The sequence below is a fragment of the Lichenostomus cassidix genome, chromosome 19, assembly GCF_008360975.1.
Source record: "Lichenostomus cassidix isolate B80296 chromosome 19, HeHo_3.0, whole genome shotgun sequence".
Classification (NCBI taxonomy): Eukaryota; Metazoa; Chordata; class Aves; order Passeriformes; family Meliphagidae; genus Lichenostomus; species Lichenostomus cassidix.
In genome coordinates, this window is record NC_139499.1 from 3,794,768 (window position 1) to 3,813,899 (window position 19,132).

The following is a 19,132-nucleotide window of genomic DNA, read 5'->3' on the forward strand; positions in this document are numbered from 1 at the left end:
TCACTGAGATTTTTCTCTCTCTCTGCAGGGCTCCACAATGTCTCTGATCAACCTGGAACAGATACTTCCACTAATGTTTCATGTTGTAATCTCAAATGCTGGCCACCTGAATGAAACCTATCATTTAACCTTGGGACTTCTGGGCCAGTTAATCCTCAGGCTTATGCCTGCAGAAGTGGATGCTGCTGTGACTAAAATCCTTTCAGCCAAACATAATTTGTTTGTACCAGGAGATGGGTCTACAGTGCCAGAGGGATGGAAGACAACTCATCTCCTGTTCAGTCTGGGAGCTGTGTGTTTGGACAGGTGCTTCTTACCTTAACCCAATTAGTTAATCTTTGCTGAACAGTAATTTGCTTTCATTTGTGCCTTGTGCATAGAGGCTTTTTGATAGAAAGGCAATTCAACCTGTATCCTGGTCATGGGAAGGGCTTAACATCTGCAGCCCTATTGCAGTGGGAATCTTAATTTCTTTCCAGAAGAAGGCTGGCTGCTGAAGAGTGGCTTAATTCCCTGTGCTTTGCTACATAGCATGTCAGGGAAGAAGAAGTGAGGTTTGCAAACTTCGAGGAAAACAAAAAATACAGTCCTTTATTTTTTTGTGACATTATTTCTCTCACATTGTAACAAATCTCTTGTGTAGCTTGAGAAAGGAGGAGGGTGTGTCACATAACCATCACCAGTGCTGAGTTCTGGATCTGGCCTTTCTATGTGAGAGTATTTCAGAAAGACTTTTTTTCATTGTAAAATTGCTCTGGAAACAGCAGAGAGAGAAGGGACAGTTTTTGAAGATCCCAAGAAAGTTCTCAAACATTCTGAGATTAATATCATGCCTGTTGAATGTGACTTATTTTTCATTGTAGCTGTGTTTTATAGGGAGGGTTCATCAAGAAATAGAAAAGCATATGGAATTTAAAGGCAGAATATCCAGAGCATAAGCTGAAGGAAAAGATCTTCTCAAAAACTAGCTTTAGTGTGAGGAGATCAGTCCCTGTAGGTTGTTTGCGTGATCCACAGAGTAAGAAGGTGGTCATATACATGGGAATAAATCTTGCTGCCATGCAAACAGAAACTTCTGAGTTCTAGACTAAAATTCAGAATTGACAATGGCAATGCTCAGGCACACTTTGATTTGGGACTGTAAACCCTCTCAGAAAACAGACTAGTATTTATGCTGTATGGAAAACAAAGCAGAATTCACGTGTCAGCTGGCGTGAAAGCTTTGAAAAAACAGTTCTGCAATGCCTTGAAAGCTGTAGCTGTGACAGATTACCAGTGTTACACTGTCTTGAGGAAAAATAGCTTCAGGTTTGGCTGCAGTCAGCCCTCCTAATGCAGCCTGCTGTTGCTTTGCAGCCGGGTGGGGCTGGACTGGGCGAGCTCCATGGCAGACATCCTGCGCTCCCTGAACTCCTCTGCGCAGTGGCACCATGTCATTGCAGCTTTCACTGACCACTGCATCAAGCAGCTGCCCTTCCAGCTAAAGCACACCAACATCTTCACCCTCTTGGTGCTGGTTGGCTTTCCTGAGGTAAGTGGCCTGTCAGTACTAAAGGAAACCGAATTAATTAAAGCTTTTAGGTGTCTCTTCCTCAGTGCTGTGGATTTCATCAATTGGGGACATCCTTTATAAACTCCCAAAACCTGGTGTGTGTCAGAGTTCACATCATTCCACTTGAGCACAATTAACGTTGGTCCAATGAAGAATAGTGAGCTGGTTTTGCCTGGCATTTCTTTGGATGCTACTTATGACTGGTACAAGCAATCCAGCTTCATTTGAGTACCAAAAAAGACTTTTGTACAAACAAATTAATCTATTCTTACTCTTGATGTTCATAACTGATACATTGCCTGTGTAGCATTGAGTTGGTTGTAGACATTTCTTTTATAGACTCAAATTGCCATTTTCTAAAGATCAGCAAATCCCTGGCAGCAAGCATGGGGTTATCTAAAAAATACAATACCAAGAATAAGCAAATGTAACCAATATAAGACGTGATTATATGTCTGTTAAATGTCTGTTAAATGTCTATACATGGCTGTGTATTTGTAAATAAGTGTTCCAAATGCTGACTGAATTCTGCTGCCGTTGCAGGTGCTGTGCATGGGCACTCGTTCTGTGTACATGGACAATGCAAACGAGCCTCACAATGTCATCATCCTGAAGCACTTCACTGAGAAAAACAGGGCAGTGGTTGTGGACATCAAAACCAGAAAGAGAAAAACAGGTTTTGTGGCATTTTTGTTTTATCAGAGAATCACAGAGTATTTCCTTACAGTTTGTTATAGATACCCAAAAGCAAATGTTAACTAGACCACTCTGTGCAGGTCTGCAGAGCTGGAATTCCATTGCCTGAATTTCTGCTAGTAGGTTGCCAAATTCTTCTTGCTGGTCACTGCCAAATTGTGAAGCTTCTGCAGTAATTGTTTCATTTATCTTTATTCAGAAAAGGATTTAGAAAACTGTTGAGACCATTCTGTTAAGAAATCTCAGCAATAGGGTTTTGATGAAGCAATTGTTTCTGGTTTGAGATTTGTGCACTGCTTGTGTCTTATCCTTTACAAACCTGTGCTTAGTGTTTTAAAACAATTGCTAATTCAAAACCAGTTTGGATACTTCTAAAATTTGAGAGCAAGTGAAACATTTAACACATAACAAATCAGTTGGATTTTTAGGAGCAGGGGCTTCTAGCTTTGTGTGACCTAAGTTAATAAAGCAAAGGTTGTTCTAAGATTTGACTGCTGAAGCTGTGTAAAAGACATTTGGAAAAATCAACAGACTAAACTGCTTTTTGATATTGAAGGAAGATTTGAATATAAAAGCTTTTATTTTTGTTGAACTGTTGACATTTGAAACAGTAAGATCAGCAGTATTTCATCATATCAATTGCAGGTCAGAATTTTCCCCATTTTAATTGTAAAATACAACATGTGCTGCTTTGTATACTTTACAGCTAATGTGCAAATATGTGCTGTTGCCAGATGTGACCTGGGGGTTTTTAACTTGTGCTGAAAAATGAAATTCTTCCTTGACTGTTCAGGGAATCTGAGATAATTTTTGTATTAGACCTTTATTAGAACATAATTGATGTCAGAATGTCTCGTGTCTCAGCCAAATAGATGACTGCACAACATTTTAATCTGAACCAAGTGAATTGTGCTTTTTCTCCCTTGCAGTGAAAGACTATCAGTTGATTCAGAAAAGTGGGCAAGAAGGCAGTGATTCCCACACCCAGCTGAAGCAGTACCTGGAGCACTTTGTCCTCATCTCCACCCACCTGCTGCAGACCAGCATGGACAGCAGCTATGCTGAGGCAGTGGAAACAACTTGGGTCTTGTCACTTGCTCTAAAGGGGCTTTACAGAACCCTGAAGGTACCTGACATGATATATATGACAGAGAAATAAAAATTTATATTCCACCCTGTGCTGCAGGAACTTGGGTGTTGACTGAGCACACTGGGGAACTACCACAACTACATTTCTCTTTATTCCCAGTCTGTAGGAGAATGAAAATGTTGCTGGGCTTTAAATAGCTTTTGGGAGTGTGAGCTGGAAGTTGTTTTGATTCTCCTGTGTGAGGGCCAACCATTCAGGAGAGCTCAGGAAGGAATTCATAGAGATAGCATTTTATGGAGTGGAGCTCACTTTTCTCACTCCTGAAGTATTTATGAAGGAAATCTGTTGTTTTGGGTTTTTTTTCCTTTTTGTACTGTCAGATCAAAACAGATACTCAATTACTACTCTGTGCATGTCATAGATGATACCCTTAAGGGATTTGAAGTGGGGATTTTTATTTTAGGGCAATGAAAGAAAAAAATTCCCAGTTCATCTGGGTGGGAAATTCACCCGAGGCTGTGTGGCAAGGCCTCCCAAGCACTGTGATGCATTTGTTCCTTTTTTAGTGATTTATTTGTGTGTCTATGTGTGCAGATTCATGGCTTTAAGGAGATCCAAGCTGCCTTTCTTCAGTCTGGTTTACTCAAGCTTCTAGTGAAGAAGTGCAGCAAAGGCACTGGCTTCAGTAAGACCTGGCTTCTCCGAGACTTGGAGGTAAGAAAAAGGACATTTTGGAAAAAGTCAGGCTTCACACAATGGCCTGAAGGGTTATGGCAGTGCACTGCCCTCCTGGGCAGAAAGACTCAAGATTATCTCTAATTAGCCTCTAAAAAAATGTTCACATAACTGTATCCCTGAATCTGCGTCCTTCTGCCATCATAATTGTGTAGATAATAGTCTAAATTCCTTAAAGAAGGAGCTGATTTTCAGTAATCTGGTTTTATTTGGAAAAAAATTTACAGGATGAGACATAATAAGATTGTTCTATAGATTTTTTTTTTTAGACTGTCCTTAAAAATTCCAATCTCCAATTTAGAAAATAATACCAAAGAAAAGCCTGACTTGCTCAAGGTTTTGCTGCAGTGCAGGTGGGGAGATCAATGCTCACATCAGCATATCCTGTCACAGTGGTTGTTAATTGGTGAAAGATAAGTGTGGTTCAACTTCTAGGGATGTTTTATCTTAGGCAAGAGTTGTGTTTGATTCATATTTGGGACTATGCTGAAGCCAAAGGGCTGTTTTCAAAGGAGAAAGGTGTGTAGGGGCATCACTGGCATTTTGGTGATAGACACCTTTGCTCTGTTTTTATCTTGGAATCTTCAAATCCTGAAATGATTAAATAATTATTTTCTCAACTTTCTTTGCACTTTCAGCTAATCACTGAAGTTGTCTTTGCAGCAGCATTGAAGGTGTAACTCATTAGAGGAGTGGGAAATGGTTTCGTTTTGTGTTTTGGGGTTGTTTTGCCTTTTCTAGGTGTTGCATCTTTGTAGAATAGCATGTGTTAAACACTGTCCAGGTCTGATAATATTCTTCTAAAATGCCAAATGCAAATAAATTAATAATACCAATGGCTGTCACACCATATGCTACTTTTTCTCTGTGCAGATTTTGTCAATAATGCTGTATTCCTCAAAGCAAGATATCAGTTCCCTGGCTGAACAGGAGGATACTGAACTGGAAGAAAGGGAACAAGATCAAGATGTGGAGCAGCCTGTTGTTGGTCCTGTTGATTTGGAGCAGAACAAACTTGATCCTCTGGAGGGTCTGGATGAAGCCACCAAAATATGCTTCTTGGTATTTAAATTAGTTTACCTCCTTTTGGGTTACTGTGCATTTGCTAGTTTCATAAAACATTTGGTAGTTCATATGGTTGTTTATCTTCTAAATTTACAGAATATGGGTCTGTGATTTCAATGTGTCATTCTTTAAAGAAAATAAATTAGAACTACAGTAAAGAATGCTATAAAATCACTGTAAAGTGTTTTGTTAAATTACTTCTCATTATTCCTAATCCAGATATCAAGTTTATTAATTCTCTGTCTGTAAAGTGGGAAATAATGCCTAGGTCATCCTTAAAGAAATAATTATTTTCTCCCTCTAATGTGGTTTTTTTATCCTTTTTGCTCCTTGCTCAGATGACACATGATGCACTTAATGCACCTCTCCATATCCTTCGAGCCATGTATGAGTTGCAGATGAAAAGAACAGATTCTTTTTTCCTGGAAGTTCAGAAGAGGTATGTGAAAGTGTGAGTCCAGCAGAGAAACAGTGGTGGATGAAAATCTGAAATTCTCTGGTGCTGAATAGAAATTCTTCCGAGGATAAGATTTGGTTTTCATGTGTGAAGAAGTAGGGAAATAAACTCCTGCCAAGTTGTATTTATGGAAGCAAGTCACCATCTTCTGAAACATATCACATGCTCTTTTCTATGTGGTAACTCACCTAGGAAAATCTACTATAGCTCTAAATTCTGTGAACCGAGCAAGAATCAAGAGCTCACATGTGGCTTTTGGTACTCAAAGCATCTCCCAGGCACACCATGTTCCCACAGAAATGAGTGATTTTGTAACATTTAAATCCTTCATCGTGTTAGAACAGGCGAGCAATCAACATGCTAAAAATAGCTAGAGTTTAATCCTTCCAAAACAGAAGGTGGGAAGATTTAATTTGCACTTAATTGCCCTAATTGAGTTTTGCATTCCTTTGGAAACACATTTGTGTGTTTTTGTTTTCCCTTTGCCTGTGTTCAGGTTCGATGGGGATGTGATCACGACGGATGAGAGGATCAGGACTCTGGCTCAGAAGTGGCAGCCCAGCAAACGCTTGAGGCTGGAGGAGCAGAGTTCCAAGGCAGTGGATACAGATATGATCATCCTACCCTGTTTGGTATGGATATCTCTACAAACAGCAGCAGTTGGGAAATTAGGAATTTTGGCATTGAGTAGCTCCTGTTTAGTAACTTCAAACCTGAGATTACTTTTTTTTTAAACACCTGAAATAATCTGTTGTCGATGTTTTATGTCAAAATGAGTGAGCAGGTACAAAAAGCAAGTATTTCTTCCTTGTTATTCCTTCCTTAAGGAAGCGAAAGAACTTGATTCCTGGGTCAGGAGAACAAATTGTGATTGCAGGCTGTAATTTCCTCCCTTTGCACAAGAGAGATTGTATCTCATTGCTGTAAGCTTATGCCATGCTTCTGTTTTAGCTTATCACTGTTATCTTACAGCAAGTTCAGCAGAACAAGGAAGCAATGAATTTATCTTGTAAAGTAGACTCTACACTTGCAAGCTTTAGGTTTTGCATTCAACAGCAGGGTCCCACAGCTCTGCTTTATTTTGGGGGCTCATTCCTGGCTGTGTGGTGTCACCAGCACAGCTTTTTATCAGTTGCACAGCAAAGGGGAAGGAGCTTCCTGAAGTGGTTTCACATAATTATACGAAAAAAAATAGGCCTTTCAACAACTTATACAGAGGCTGTGAAATACCCACCCCTGGAAATTGTCCAAACTTAGCTGGACAAAGGCCTGATTTTGAAGTTATCTGAGCTTTAAGTCAAATTTGGACCAAGTGATCTCCAAAAGTCCCTCCCAACTTGCCTCATTTCATGGCACTTGGTTGCTTTACCTCTGTAGGTCAGCTTTAGTTAACACTTCTGGTTAGAATTCTAGCTGCTGTTTGCACAAATGCATCAGTGTATAGTGAGATCTGTTGACATAAACAGTGTTTTTGAGGAAATCTGTCCCTGTAGCTAGGTGACAGATCCCACTTTTGTGTTCTTCAACAAATCCATCTGTAAGTTCAGCTTACAGCTTGACTGGTCAGATATCCAAACACAAGCCAGTCCATTATTGGCAACCTATTTTCCAACTTGCATTTCTCTTCTTGCAGTCAAAACCTGTGCTCTGTGATAAAGCAACAGAAGAAACCAATCCTGTTGCCCAGAAGCTCATCACCAACACAGAGAGTGACCTGCAGCTCAGCTATGCCAAGCAGCGACGCACCAAGAGCTCCATCCTGCTGCACAAGGAGTTGGACTCCAGGAGTAAAAAGGCTGTGAGGGACTACCTGTATCGTGTGAATGAGGCAATTGCAGTGCTCTATGCCAGGCATGTGCTGGCATCCCTGCTAGCTGAGTGGCCTGAGGATGTGGCAATAAATGAGGAAATCCTAGACCTCAGTGGCCCAGCCCATATGACATACATCCTGGACATGCTGATGCAGCTAGAAGAGAAGCAGCTATGGGAAAAAGTAAGTGGATTTCACTTAGGCATGTGAACAAAAACCTGTGCCTGCATGCCATGAGACTCTGACTAACAAAAAGACTGGCAGTTCCTTTTTTAAACTAAATTGAAACTCCGAAATTTAAATTAGTTCTGAAGAAACAGTTGGAATCTGTCAGTGTCTTGATGTGCTGATCTTGTTAACAGAAAATGGAAAAAGTAGCTCTGTGGAGAGAACTCTCTCAGTTATGAAAGAGAAATTGGTAAAATAGGCAGTCTGTTTTGCAAATAGGCAATCTAGATGGTAATCTAGTGAAATTGGTAAAATAGGCAGTGCCTTTTAAAAGCTGCTTTTTCCTAGATCTCAATGTGTATATTGTAATACCTGCCACTCCACTGATGAGCTGGTGGTGCAAGTGATCTTGGAATTACAATAGAGTGTTGTAATGAAAGTGTCAGCTCAAGGCTTCACAGCAGTCAAAGCAAAGCAAGTGCTGGGGATCTTCAAAGAAGGAATGAAAAATAAAGCAGAAGGCATTGATATGCCACTGAACCAATGCTATGCACTCTTTTGGACTGCAGTGACTCCCTCATCTCGTTAAAAAATTTAAATAAGATGCAGTATAACTGGAAGAGGCCAAGAGAAGCATGGCAGGGATTATTACAGCCATGGAATAACTTCAGTATGAGCAACCAACTGGTTTTCTGCATTCTGGATTTTTCCCTTGTGGGGCATTGATATTGAAGGAAGGCATTGATATTGAAGGAAGGATTTTTCCCTTGTGGGGCATTGAGGGAGAAGGAGTAATGGAAAAGTCTGTTCCTTTCTTTGTAGGTTTAAAGCAGTAAATAGCATGCAAAAGTTAAGAGCAAGTATTATTCACTGGCCCTCCCAGTAAGAAAACAAAGGAGTGTCAGATTAAGGTAATAAGTGGCAGGTCCAAAACAAACCAAAAGAACAGGTTCTTGACACAGTATGTCATGGAAATTGTTGCCCCAGGGTGTTTTAATGGGTTCAGAAAAGGGCAGGATGAACTGATAGAATAAAATCTATTAAGGCATATTAAATACTGAAGTGTAGCCTTTGTCTTAGGCTGTTCTGCAAGTGCAAGGCAAGGAGTGCATTCAGGGAATTGCTACATGCTGGCTTTGGTTTTTAAACTCCTTTTCCCTAGAAATCAGATTTTGACTGATTTGGAGATGAACCTGCTGGTCTGAGGTGGTGTATTATGTTTTGTAGGAGGATTTAGGAGATGGCAGGGGAAGAGATGTCATGAGTTGCTCTAATGACCTGAAAGAGCCTCAAGTAACAGAACTTCTGATTCAGGGCTTTTGTGCAAAAATAAGCCCTTTGGAAAAATAAGAAAAAGGGAGACTCAGGTGGTTCTGAATTATATTTAGTGTGTCTTGATAGATTAAAGGGCATTTTTGGTAGTTTTAAAGGCACAGCACTTGCATCTGCTGCTTTTAAAACTTCAGACACTAAATGGATGTTTAATCATTTCTTCTTATACACAGAGTCCTAGAATTTTTGAAGTCTAAAACATAATACATTTTATTCAAGTCAAAACCTGTAGGAATAGAAGGTAAAGGTGCCTGTTTAGTATATTAACAAAGTGGTTTATCTTGCTTGATTACAGCTTTACTTTCCTGATAATTACTTTATGGATCAGCCTTGATTCTAGCAGTTTTGGGAAGAGATGTAGTCAATATCTGTCATGTTTTTATCAGCTAAAGAATGAAAGATCCATGACAGAGACTAGAGTGAAATTTTCTGTGCTCATGGAGATGACACTTGTAGGCATCATTTGTGAATTTATCTTCTTTCTTGCTGGTACCTTGATTCCCTCTTCCAAAATACTGTGTGGCTGGACATGACTCATGTCAGCCATCAGCATGTCCAGCTGTAAATATTCTTTTGACAGTAAATTGTGTTTACATGGCATTGCTTCTCCCCAGATTCTCCAGAAAGTGCTGCATGGCTGCAAGGAGAACATGCTGGGAGCCATGGCCCTGACAGCCTGTCAGTTCATGGAGGAGCCAGGCATGGCTGTGCAGATGAGAGAATCTCAGCATCCCTACAACAACAACACCAACTTTGAGGTAAGACACACAGTTTCTGGCTTGCAGCTGAAAATCACCAAGGGCTTGGGGCAGGAGCCTCTCAAAATTCCATGTGGGCATCTGTGGGACTTCTGTGCTTGAAGCACCATGAAGTCTGTTCAGTGTTGTTTGGAAAAGGCTGGTGTCAGATGGCTGAGGCTTTGCCCTGCAAAGAAATGCATTCAGTCAGGCACTTCAATGTAGTTTTCAATCATGTGAAAAGTGCATAACTTACATGGTTTTACTGTGCATCAGCATAGCAAAATCATCAGATCAGATTTTTAATTGGTTTCAAGGCCTTAATGATCAAATATTTCTACCTTTCCATCCAAAGATCTGTTTCAATTGGCCTGTTACTCCCTTATGCTGTTAGATGAAAGTAGGAGTGGTATCTTTTTTCCTGTATTTCTCATTTTAGACTCTCCCCCTGCCACAAACAGTTTCTGATATTCTTTTCTTGACACTGTTTGAAAGCATTTTTCTGATACAGTTTGGTAATTATTGCCTCTGGGCAGTATTGGGATTTTTAATTTCCCTGCTGCTCTGACTATTTTGATTTTTATTTTTAAAATGCATGTAATCCCTTAGGTTCTAGCAACGAGATCTATATCAGCAGCAGTCACTGCTTTTGAAAAAGCAAAGCCTTGCTGGCAGTTAATTTTACATGCTTAACAGCTAATGTGAACAAGAGGCCATGCTTTACATTTGTTAAATTGGCTCTGGGTAAAAACACTGAATAGCTAAATGCAGTGGGTTCTGGGTGGTACACTGTGCCAGGGCACAAAGCTCCTGTGTTTATTCCTCAGGATAAAGTTCACATTCCTGGTGCTATCTACCTCTCCATCAAGTTTGACTCTCAGTGTAACACAGAAGAGGGCTGTGATGAGCTGCTCATGTCCAGCAGCAGTGATTTCCAGCAGGATCGGCACAGCTTCAGTGGCTCTCCCCAGAAATGGACTGACTTCGAGCTTCCAGGTGAATATTCACTGATTCAGGGTTATTTGGGATATTGCTGGGACTCCTGAGAGAAACTCCTGAGGAGTTGAATGTGGATGTTCCTGAGATGTGTAGGAAAAAAAGCCAATCCTTTCCTTGTCCCTCTGTTTGCTCTGACATGCCTCTCTTGCATTTGTTTCTCAAAAGTGGCTTATCTGTTGTGCTGTGACCTTTTCTTTCCACCCCTCAGTCAAAGCCTGCACTCAGCTACTGGAAACAAATTCTGATCTTGATTCTGTTCCAACACAGTCCCTGTTCTCGCTGTATTCGCTTACATTGTTTATGCCTTGTCTTACTTTCCACAGGAAGCACATTTTTTATTTAAAAAAAAAAAAAAAAAAGATAGGCTTATCTCTGTCTCCGTGCTCTGCTGCTGCTCTGAGCACATAGGCAGTGCCAATGCCTTGGCTCCAGCTGGTGCCACAGCTGGGAAAAACCCAGTTTGGCTGCCAGCTGCACTCTGGATTCTCTGAGCACACTTGTGAGAGCACAGTGAGGAACAGACACCAGGGAGCTCAAGCACTGCACAGCCCCCTGCTTCTGATTTTATACTGTTTGAACCCACTGAGCACTGCAGGAAGCTCTTGACCTCAAGTACTGTCAGCACCTGTAAAAAGATTTAGGAATTTTCTTAGCAAAGCACTTTGGGATACAAGGCACTGTTTTTGTGTTACAAGGTGCTAGTTAGAAGCAAGTGTGTGTACTGGAGAAATATTTTAGATTTTTGTGAACTTCTTTCTGTCTTCCTTTTCCTCCCAAATAGTTGCAGAGGTTTGCCAAGGAGCTGAACTTTGAGGCTCATTGTTTAGAACAGCCTTGGCTGTGAAACTTGAATTTCACCTTGTGAAAGTTCATTTCCAGCCAAGGCTGTCTGGATTAAGGCTCTTGATTTCAGCAGGTTTTAGCTGAAACCAGACATTTAAAGACTTCTGGGCTTTTGTTTGATGGCAGGGCTTTCTCCTGTAAGCAGGAGAGAACATGGTTTCATTTCGTGATTAAAAGGGAAATTCTTTTTTAGATGATTCCTTTTAAATCCTAAAAAATGTTTTCAGAATTTTTCTTCGTCATGAAACTTTGAAAATTGTGCTTCCCAATGAAATCTATTTCCCAATGAAATCACCCTGCTTGTCCCAGGGACAGGCTATTTCATGGAGCAGAAACATACTTTGTTTTAACAGCTCTAATGTTACAGAGTACAATAGATAAGGGAATATTTTGTGCAGCATTACAGCCAGCTACAAGGATTTGTCTCTGAAGCTAGAGATGCTACTATGACAAAAACCTTTTGAATGTTTTTTTGCCTGATTGTAAAATGTATCAAGTGTGTCAAAAACGTTTTGATAGTCCTTCCACTTTTAAGTGATTGTTTAACGATTTTCTTCCCCAGAGTAAAAACTGTGCAATTTAATTTTCTGACATGTAAAAGCAGCAATTTTACTTTCAAATATTTTAAACCTTTTGTCCAATGAATTCAAGTGTTGTTGTAAAGAACTTGGCTGCTTGTATAGGGGTTCTTTTTTCATAAATCATAACTGATCCAATAACACAACTGGAAAAGTGAAGTTACATGTGCAGAATATGGAGTTTCTTTAATTTCCTAGGTTTAGTTGTCAAAAATGTAAAAGACATTATCCTTCCTAAAAGACATTATCCTTCCTATCCAGTATCTTTAGACAGGGAAAACCATTATGGGTTTTGCTTCAGCCTCCTCTTTTCACCCTGTTCTGTGTGTTTCACAGTTACTAAGTCATAAAAGAGAGAATCATAAATTCTCTCCAATGAAGGCATCTAGGATTAATTAATTTCAGTCTTTTCATTTAAATTGTATTAGAGATGGCAAAACTAACTAACTCAGAAGGTACTAATGTTGTTTTTCTTCCTTCCCTGCACACAGGAGACACACTCTACTATCGCTTTACTTCTGACATGAGCAACACTGAGTGGGGTTATAAGTTTACAGTGACAGCAGGGCATCTGGGAAGGTTTCAGACAGGTAAGAGATGCTCAGAATATATTGAAAATGGCCTTTTTTAGTCACTTTGGTCTTGGAGAGACTTGTGGTTGTGCTTTATGCTTGATTTAGAATTTGCATTTGATGTCTTGGAAATAACATGATCAGTTTTGTTCAAGTTGAAATGCAGCTGATGTCTCTGACTTCCTGTGACTTTGGGGTAGAAATACAAAATCTTCACAGAGACTTGGAGATTACAATTATAATAATGTCATTTGCATCCAAAATCTCATTGTGTGATAGTAATTACACAGTATTTAGTAAACACTCCAGGATGCTGTAATTGGCAATAGAAATCATGGTAATTGCATTTTTTAAATGTGGTTATCCATTAAAATAGGATGGTTCTGGGTCTAATTTCTAGCATAAGAGGTTTTGTTAGTTTATTTTAGAGTTTAAATATTCTTAATACACTTGAAGCTGGTGGATAATTTGCTATCAGCAAAACTCTACTGCATAGCACATAATAATGTTTTGTTTGCCTTATTTGGGCAAAAAATTAATTTTGGATATGATTCTTTCTAATTTTTATGTAAGTTTTGCCTCAGAAAAGAGTTGTCATGTCCAGATGTAATCTAGATTTATCTTAGATTTTTGTTTGCTATTTTAATTCAATATTTCTGGCTTGCCAGAGCATCACTTACTGTATGGAGTGAACAGAACGTGTCCCTGCAAAACATAACAGCTGTTTGAATTTTCTTTTGTTCCAGGGTTTGAAATTCTAAAGCAGATGCTGTCTGAGGAAAGGGTGATTCCTCACCTGCCTCTGTCCAAGATCTGGGAGTGGCAGGTGGGGGTGGCTTGTCGCCAGACGGGTCACCAGCGGCTCAAGGCCATCCACCTGCTGCTGAAGATAGTGCAGTGCAGCAGCCAGGGGTGAGTGCACTGCTCCTCATCCTGCACCCATGGCAAAGGGAAGGGGAAGAAAAAAATTAACTAACACTCTTTTGAAGCAAAAATACCCCTGTGATATGAAGCAGGAATTCTTAATTTGCCTGTCGGATACAATTCACGGCGCTTTGGTAGCAGAAATTTTTTTACTTTCTCTTCTTTCCTGGCCTTTAAAAAGGTCCAGTGAATTCAAATGTCATTGTAAAGAAAAGAAGATCACCCCCAAACAGGAAAAAGGTAGATTTCAATTAGTGTTCTAGAAATGTATTCTCTCTGTATTAGTTCTACTTCAGAATTAAGGTAAGGATGAAACAATAACCTGGTGAAGTGATGATCTGATTCTCTGTAAAGTAAATAGGTTTTAAGTTAGTATTTTTAGTTGTACAACTTAGCCTGTTATTGAGCTGTAGAAGGGATATGTGTCCTGAAGCTTATGTATGTATGGCATGAGTATTTCTAGATGCAAGAGCATTTAGCAAAGTGGTTACTATTTATTTGTAACTATCACAAATGTATGGTTTGGTTCTTTTAAATTTTATTTGGTTTTGGTTTCCCTCCCACTTCCCCGTTCCCAGAAATGGGCATGGTGGTTACTCACTATTTTAAATTGCTTTTTCAATTATTTTAAATTACTTTTTTTTCCAGGGACTGTGACCTCACCTTATTGAAGCCACTTTGGCAGCTTTTCACCCATATGGAAAACAACTTGTGTCACGAAACAGCCAAGCCTGGTATTCTCCTTCCTCTTCATCGTGCACTGGCAGAACTCTTCTTTGTGACAGAAAACAGAGTTACTGTAAGCAGTTCCTGTATTTGTATCCTTCCTTTCCTCAGTGCTGAGAATGATAGAGAATTCAGTGTTACACTAAAGGCAGTTTATCTTGGTGAAGTCCCTCAGAGCTACAGAAACATTAACAACTTTCTCTTATGGAGTGTGGCAGTAAATTCTAGTTAGAAGGCAATTCTGTTGCCTTATCCATCATGGGAGCTTAAGTCATGACTATTAAGGCCCTAAAGCCACTCTATTCTGAGAGGAATGCTAGTTTAATAATTAATTTAAAGGTATTTGCATGTGGTTTTCATTGAGTTGATTTTGAACTATGAAGTTCAGTTGATTTTTAAATATGAACAATGTAATGAGCTCATTTCTGTGATTTAGTCCAGGAGAACTTGTGTGCAGTTCTGCTACCTTTGGCTCTTGGGGATGCTCTAATGATCATCATTTTAATGTTAATTAGTAGAATATCACCTTTGGTAGAACCCTTGGTGTTCATTGCATGTTTTGTGGCTGCAGGAGCTTGGATCTCTACAGGAGTATTTGCTTGCCTTAAATACTGAAGATCATCTTCATCGCTGCACAGCACAGGTAGGATTGCACAGCCCCAGGGCTGGCTGGGTCTGGGATCTTCATGGCACACACTGAATGATTCCTCATTGCCCAGTGGAGTTTATAAAGAGATATTAATGTACAGTACCTTGACAGGCTTCTGGAAGTTCTGAGGGAATTATGCACAAATGCTTTTCTGGGATATTGGGAAGAAATTCTTCCCTGTCAGGGTGGGGAGGTCCTTGCACAGCTGTGGCTGCCCCATTCCTGGAAGTGTTCAAGGCCAGGTTGGATGGGACTTGGAGCAACCTGGGGTAGTGGAAAGGATCTCTACCTGTGGCATGGGGTGGAACAAGATGATGTTTAAGGTCCTTCCCAACCCAAACCATTCCATGATTCTATGTTTCTATTTCTGTTTAGTTCCATACAAAGATTTTTCTACACTTCGGGATTGAGGAGAATACTTGTTGTGACTTTGTTTTTCCTTTTCTCTTCCAGGCCCTGAAAAACATTGCTGCTATCAGCCTTGCCATTAACTATCCAAACAAATCAACAAGTTTCTGGAATGTTTAATACTGGCTCAGGCCGGAGTGCATGGGATAGAGTAGTTTGTCCATAGGACATTGGAACAAACATCTTAACTCCGTTCAGGAAAAGTTCCTTCAGCTTCAGTGTATGAGCACTCTGCAGCCTTCCTTCCTTCCTTCTTCCTTCCTTCCACCTTGATGTAGAATTTGTAAAAGTAACAGCTCACTTCAAAGAAAAAGCACATCTTGAAGTAACTCACGCGTCGCCTACAGTTATGTATGCACATATTGTAGCATGTTAGAGTAAACAGAACAATATTGTTTTTTATTCAGAGGAAGTAAAGGAAAGAAGGTAGCTGAAGTAGGAGAATGGAAGGACCCCACGTTGGTATCATCTGCTCCCAAGGAATCTTGCTCCATGGAACATGTCAGCTTCAGAAAACACTGCTGAGCTCGGGGTGATGCCATCAGCAGCATCTGATGTACATCTTTGGGGTGAAACAGGAAAACCAGAATCTGGTGGCTGCTGCAGAAATGGTCCTCACTTGAATCCTGTCATTTTTGCTTTGGAGGCTACTACCCAAGGAAAAGGATTTCAATTCTTACTAAACTCCAGGTTGTAAAACAAATTGTGGGTGATTTGCAAAGCTGTTGAAGGATTCCACTTTCAGAGCATCCTCGTGCAAGAGCTTGATGTTTCTCCTGTTCTTTGATTCATTCATCTGGGTCACCTGTTCTTACCTTGATTTATCTCCAATGTATTATTCCAAATAGCCCTTTATTGTAGTGCAGAGAGCAAAGTCTGGGCCTCAGTCACAAGGCAGTGGTGATATGAAGGACTGAGGATTTCTCAGATATCACATCTTTACAAGAAATTATTCACAAGCCTTTTTTTCTTTTAGTTATTTCAATATTAGTGGTTTAGGAGGTCCTTCTTGGCAATGTTGGGAACCCAGACTCTCAGCACTCAGGGTGGGGTTAATGATCAATCCACTCTTATTTTACAGAGCAATAACCACATTCCTCTTAGTGAACATGGAATGAATTGCAGACCTTCTGTGCTGAAATAAATTGGCTTTCTTCCTGCACAGCTACATTGGTTATTCCCTTTCCAAAGAGTTGAAAAGAACACAGAAAGATTTGGGGGTGTATTTTGTGTACCACTGTTTGTAGAGCTGGTCTGTCAAATATAAATTCAGATTACTTTTAATGCTAATTATTTTCTTCTTCTCTTCTTCACTCCAACATTGGGCTATGGAAAAAAAAGGCAGCCAAAAGCTCTGGTAGTAACTGGATGCAAGTTGTGTAAAGCAATGGCTCTGTCAGGAGAGAATGTATTTATTGACCCTGCTAGTCCAGAATTTGAGTGGTGCTCAAATACCAGTGCTCAGGAGCCTTGCTTTGGGGGTTTCCTCTGAACTAATGCTCTTTTCAGCTGGGGTTGGAGTTTAAGGGTGGCCCAGTCTCCCTCTGAGAGGAAAACATGCAGTAATACATCCCCTGCAATTTTTTTTTATGGCCTCTTTTGTTTTGACTTCTGTTCAGCCTGGTGAGTGCACAGCGAGTGCTTGAATCAAAATGTGATTATTCTGCCTGAAAGACTTAAAACTGAAGACCAAGAAACACCCTGGTGAAGCCATTGCCTTCAGGAATGGCCCTCTTAGCAGATGAGAATGCCAGGATTCAGGAAAAGTGTAGTATTTGTCAAAGACTGAAAGGAAGCAGAGAGATGCTGCTCTGCAAGCCCTCCTTGAGCATCCTGAGTTAATTTCCTTAAAGACGTCACGATGGGAAGGGAATTACCAAGCTCTGGTGTATCTTTAAGCACGGATCATTCTGTTCCCACATCCAGGGGAGGTGTTTGGGTTTGCAGCCTCCCTGCAGGGCTGCCAGAGATCCCTGGGGAACCAACAGCTTCACACCTTGTCATCACTTGAGCAGATTCTGGGCACGGGGAGTTGCTCCATCAGAGACATTCCTAAACTGCCCTTAGGGAGTCCTGTGGATGGGGAAGGTGAGCACTTGGAATTTGCTGTTCTGGAGCAGGAGGACTTCTATTCACTGCCTCTGTGGGCATCCATGGCTGAGAAATCATGGATCTGCAAAGGGCTGCTGTGCTGAGCTGTGCAGCTGCCGAGACCTGCCTGGGCAGTCAAAGAAGGCTTTTTCTTTTCTCACGTCAGGGATGAAGACTGTAAATAAACCATTCACAGAACCTCTCACAGCTCTGTCATAGTCACTTTTTTTTTTTTCCGTTGGACTGTCCTTTTGCTTTCTGGATGAAGACATGAGGCTGCAAGGATGACACAGGAGTGGCCAGAATTCCTTACTAGGCATTACCACTCAACTTACTCTACCAGCAGTGACTGGCCTCGTGAGTCAGTCGTCTTGCCCTGAAGGAACTGTGTAGGAACAGTGTCCACTAAATATAATTTCTACCCACTAGATGGAACTGAAGGACTGTGACCTGAGTTGACACTGAATCTGTTGCTGCCTTATAACTCAAATCATTAATTATGGATTTTTTAACAGACAAGAAACACTGATTATTTTTTTTTCTTCTGGTAGCTCTAAAGAAAGAGGAATAGAATACCAATAATGAATATTCATTATCAATCACATTTTGAAAAATTATGCAGAAGTTCCAAGTGGATGTGAATGATGCCATTGAATTGTATAAAACTGTCTGGAAAACAGGTATGCTGAAAAAAAAAAATGTGCCTAATATAAGAAAAACTAAAAAAATTGTCCTGCCTGAATCACCTATGATGTGTTTAAAACAAACCATATTGTTCCTAATGATACATTTGACTTGCTTTCATTAAACACTTAAAAACGAGAGTTTTATAATTTCTTTTCTTACGGGTTTACTACTTTGCAATTTTTATCAGTTGTTTAAAATATATCAGACCTTTAGATTTATTCCAGTTCAGTTCAACATGTAAAAAAAGAAAGCTACAGATGTGGGTAAAATATGCAAATGAAGAGAAATATATTGTAAAAATTCTATAAAAACAAAAAAAGTACAACATGGTGTCTGTTTCTTGTTTGCTTTCTTCCTCTCCTCGCTGAATGTTTAATGCTGGAGTTTGAAGTGAGATCCAGGGTTTTTCACAGGAATCCTCATTTTCCATGCCTGTAAGCAAACCTGCCTGTCCTCATGTGGTTGGTAAATATCTGATATTACATCTCACTATGCAGGAACCAGACTTGTGGAGTCATCTCTTAAATTCCAGCCCTGCTGTTTACATTCCAGTGGCCTTACCCTAAAAATTCACTTTTCCCATGGATATCCATTAGTTTCAGTGCCTCTGTGTATTTATTTTGAGACCTGAAATGCACAGCTGGAGGCCCCAGATGTTTCCAGTAAAACAGATTTGTATTGGTTGGTGTTGATTCTAATTAGTGATGTTTATCAGCAGAGGTGCTTTTGCCTACCTGGTCCAGTGGGTTTCATTGAAAATGAACCAAATTGAAAAAAATTGTAAAAAAAACAAATGCCTTGGGTTTGGCTCGAGGAAAGGGCTGTGTGAAGTCAACATCTTCCTGTATTTGCCTCAAGCTGCAAGTTGTTTCCTTGGAGAATGGTCTAATTAGGTAATTTTATTAAGCACAAATAAATAATAGGATTGTGAGGGTGTGGGAGAGTGAGGACTGTTCCCTCAGGTTTGAGGTTTCAGCTGATAAACCTGAACAAATTCAGTGTAATTGCTCTGA

At 40.2% G+C, this 19,132-nt stretch overlaps 1 protein-coding gene across 2 annotated transcripts in view; it reads left to right on the forward strand.

The window, feature by feature from the left end:
- ZZEF1 (zinc finger ZZ-type and EF-hand domain containing 1) overlaps positions 1-18,444 on the forward strand; it is a 56,897-nt gene extending 38,453 nt beyond the window's left edge. For both annotated transcript variants that reach the window (XM_085078842.1, XM_085078843.1), the window contains exons 40-55: positions 29-306; positions 1,357-1,531; positions 2,096-2,228; positions 3,178-3,374; positions 3,933-4,052; positions 4,947-5,135; positions 5,477-5,577; positions 6,092-6,227; positions 7,229-7,588; positions 9,520-9,663; positions 10,470-10,638; positions 12,554-12,652; positions 13,381-13,546; positions 14,207-14,357; positions 14,856-14,927; positions 15,387-18,444. In XM_085078842.1, the coding sequence (XP_084934968.1) occupies positions 29-306; positions 1,357-1,531; positions 2,096-2,228; positions 3,178-3,374; positions 3,933-4,052; positions 4,947-5,135; positions 5,477-5,577; positions 6,092-6,227; positions 7,229-7,588; positions 9,520-9,663; positions 10,470-10,638; positions 12,554-12,652; positions 13,381-13,546; positions 14,207-14,357; positions 14,856-14,927; positions 15,387-15,461 (2,565 nt within the window). In that variant the 3' untranslated portion in view covers positions 15,462-18,444. The remainder of the gene's footprint in view (positions 1-28; positions 307-1,356; positions 1,532-2,095; positions 2,229-3,177; positions 3,375-3,932; positions 4,053-4,946; positions 5,136-5,476; positions 5,578-6,091; positions 6,228-7,228; positions 7,589-9,519; positions 9,664-10,469; positions 10,639-12,553; positions 12,653-13,380; positions 13,547-14,206; positions 14,358-14,855; positions 14,928-15,386) is intronic.
- The last annotated feature ends 688 nt before the right edge of the window (positions 18,445-19,132 follow it).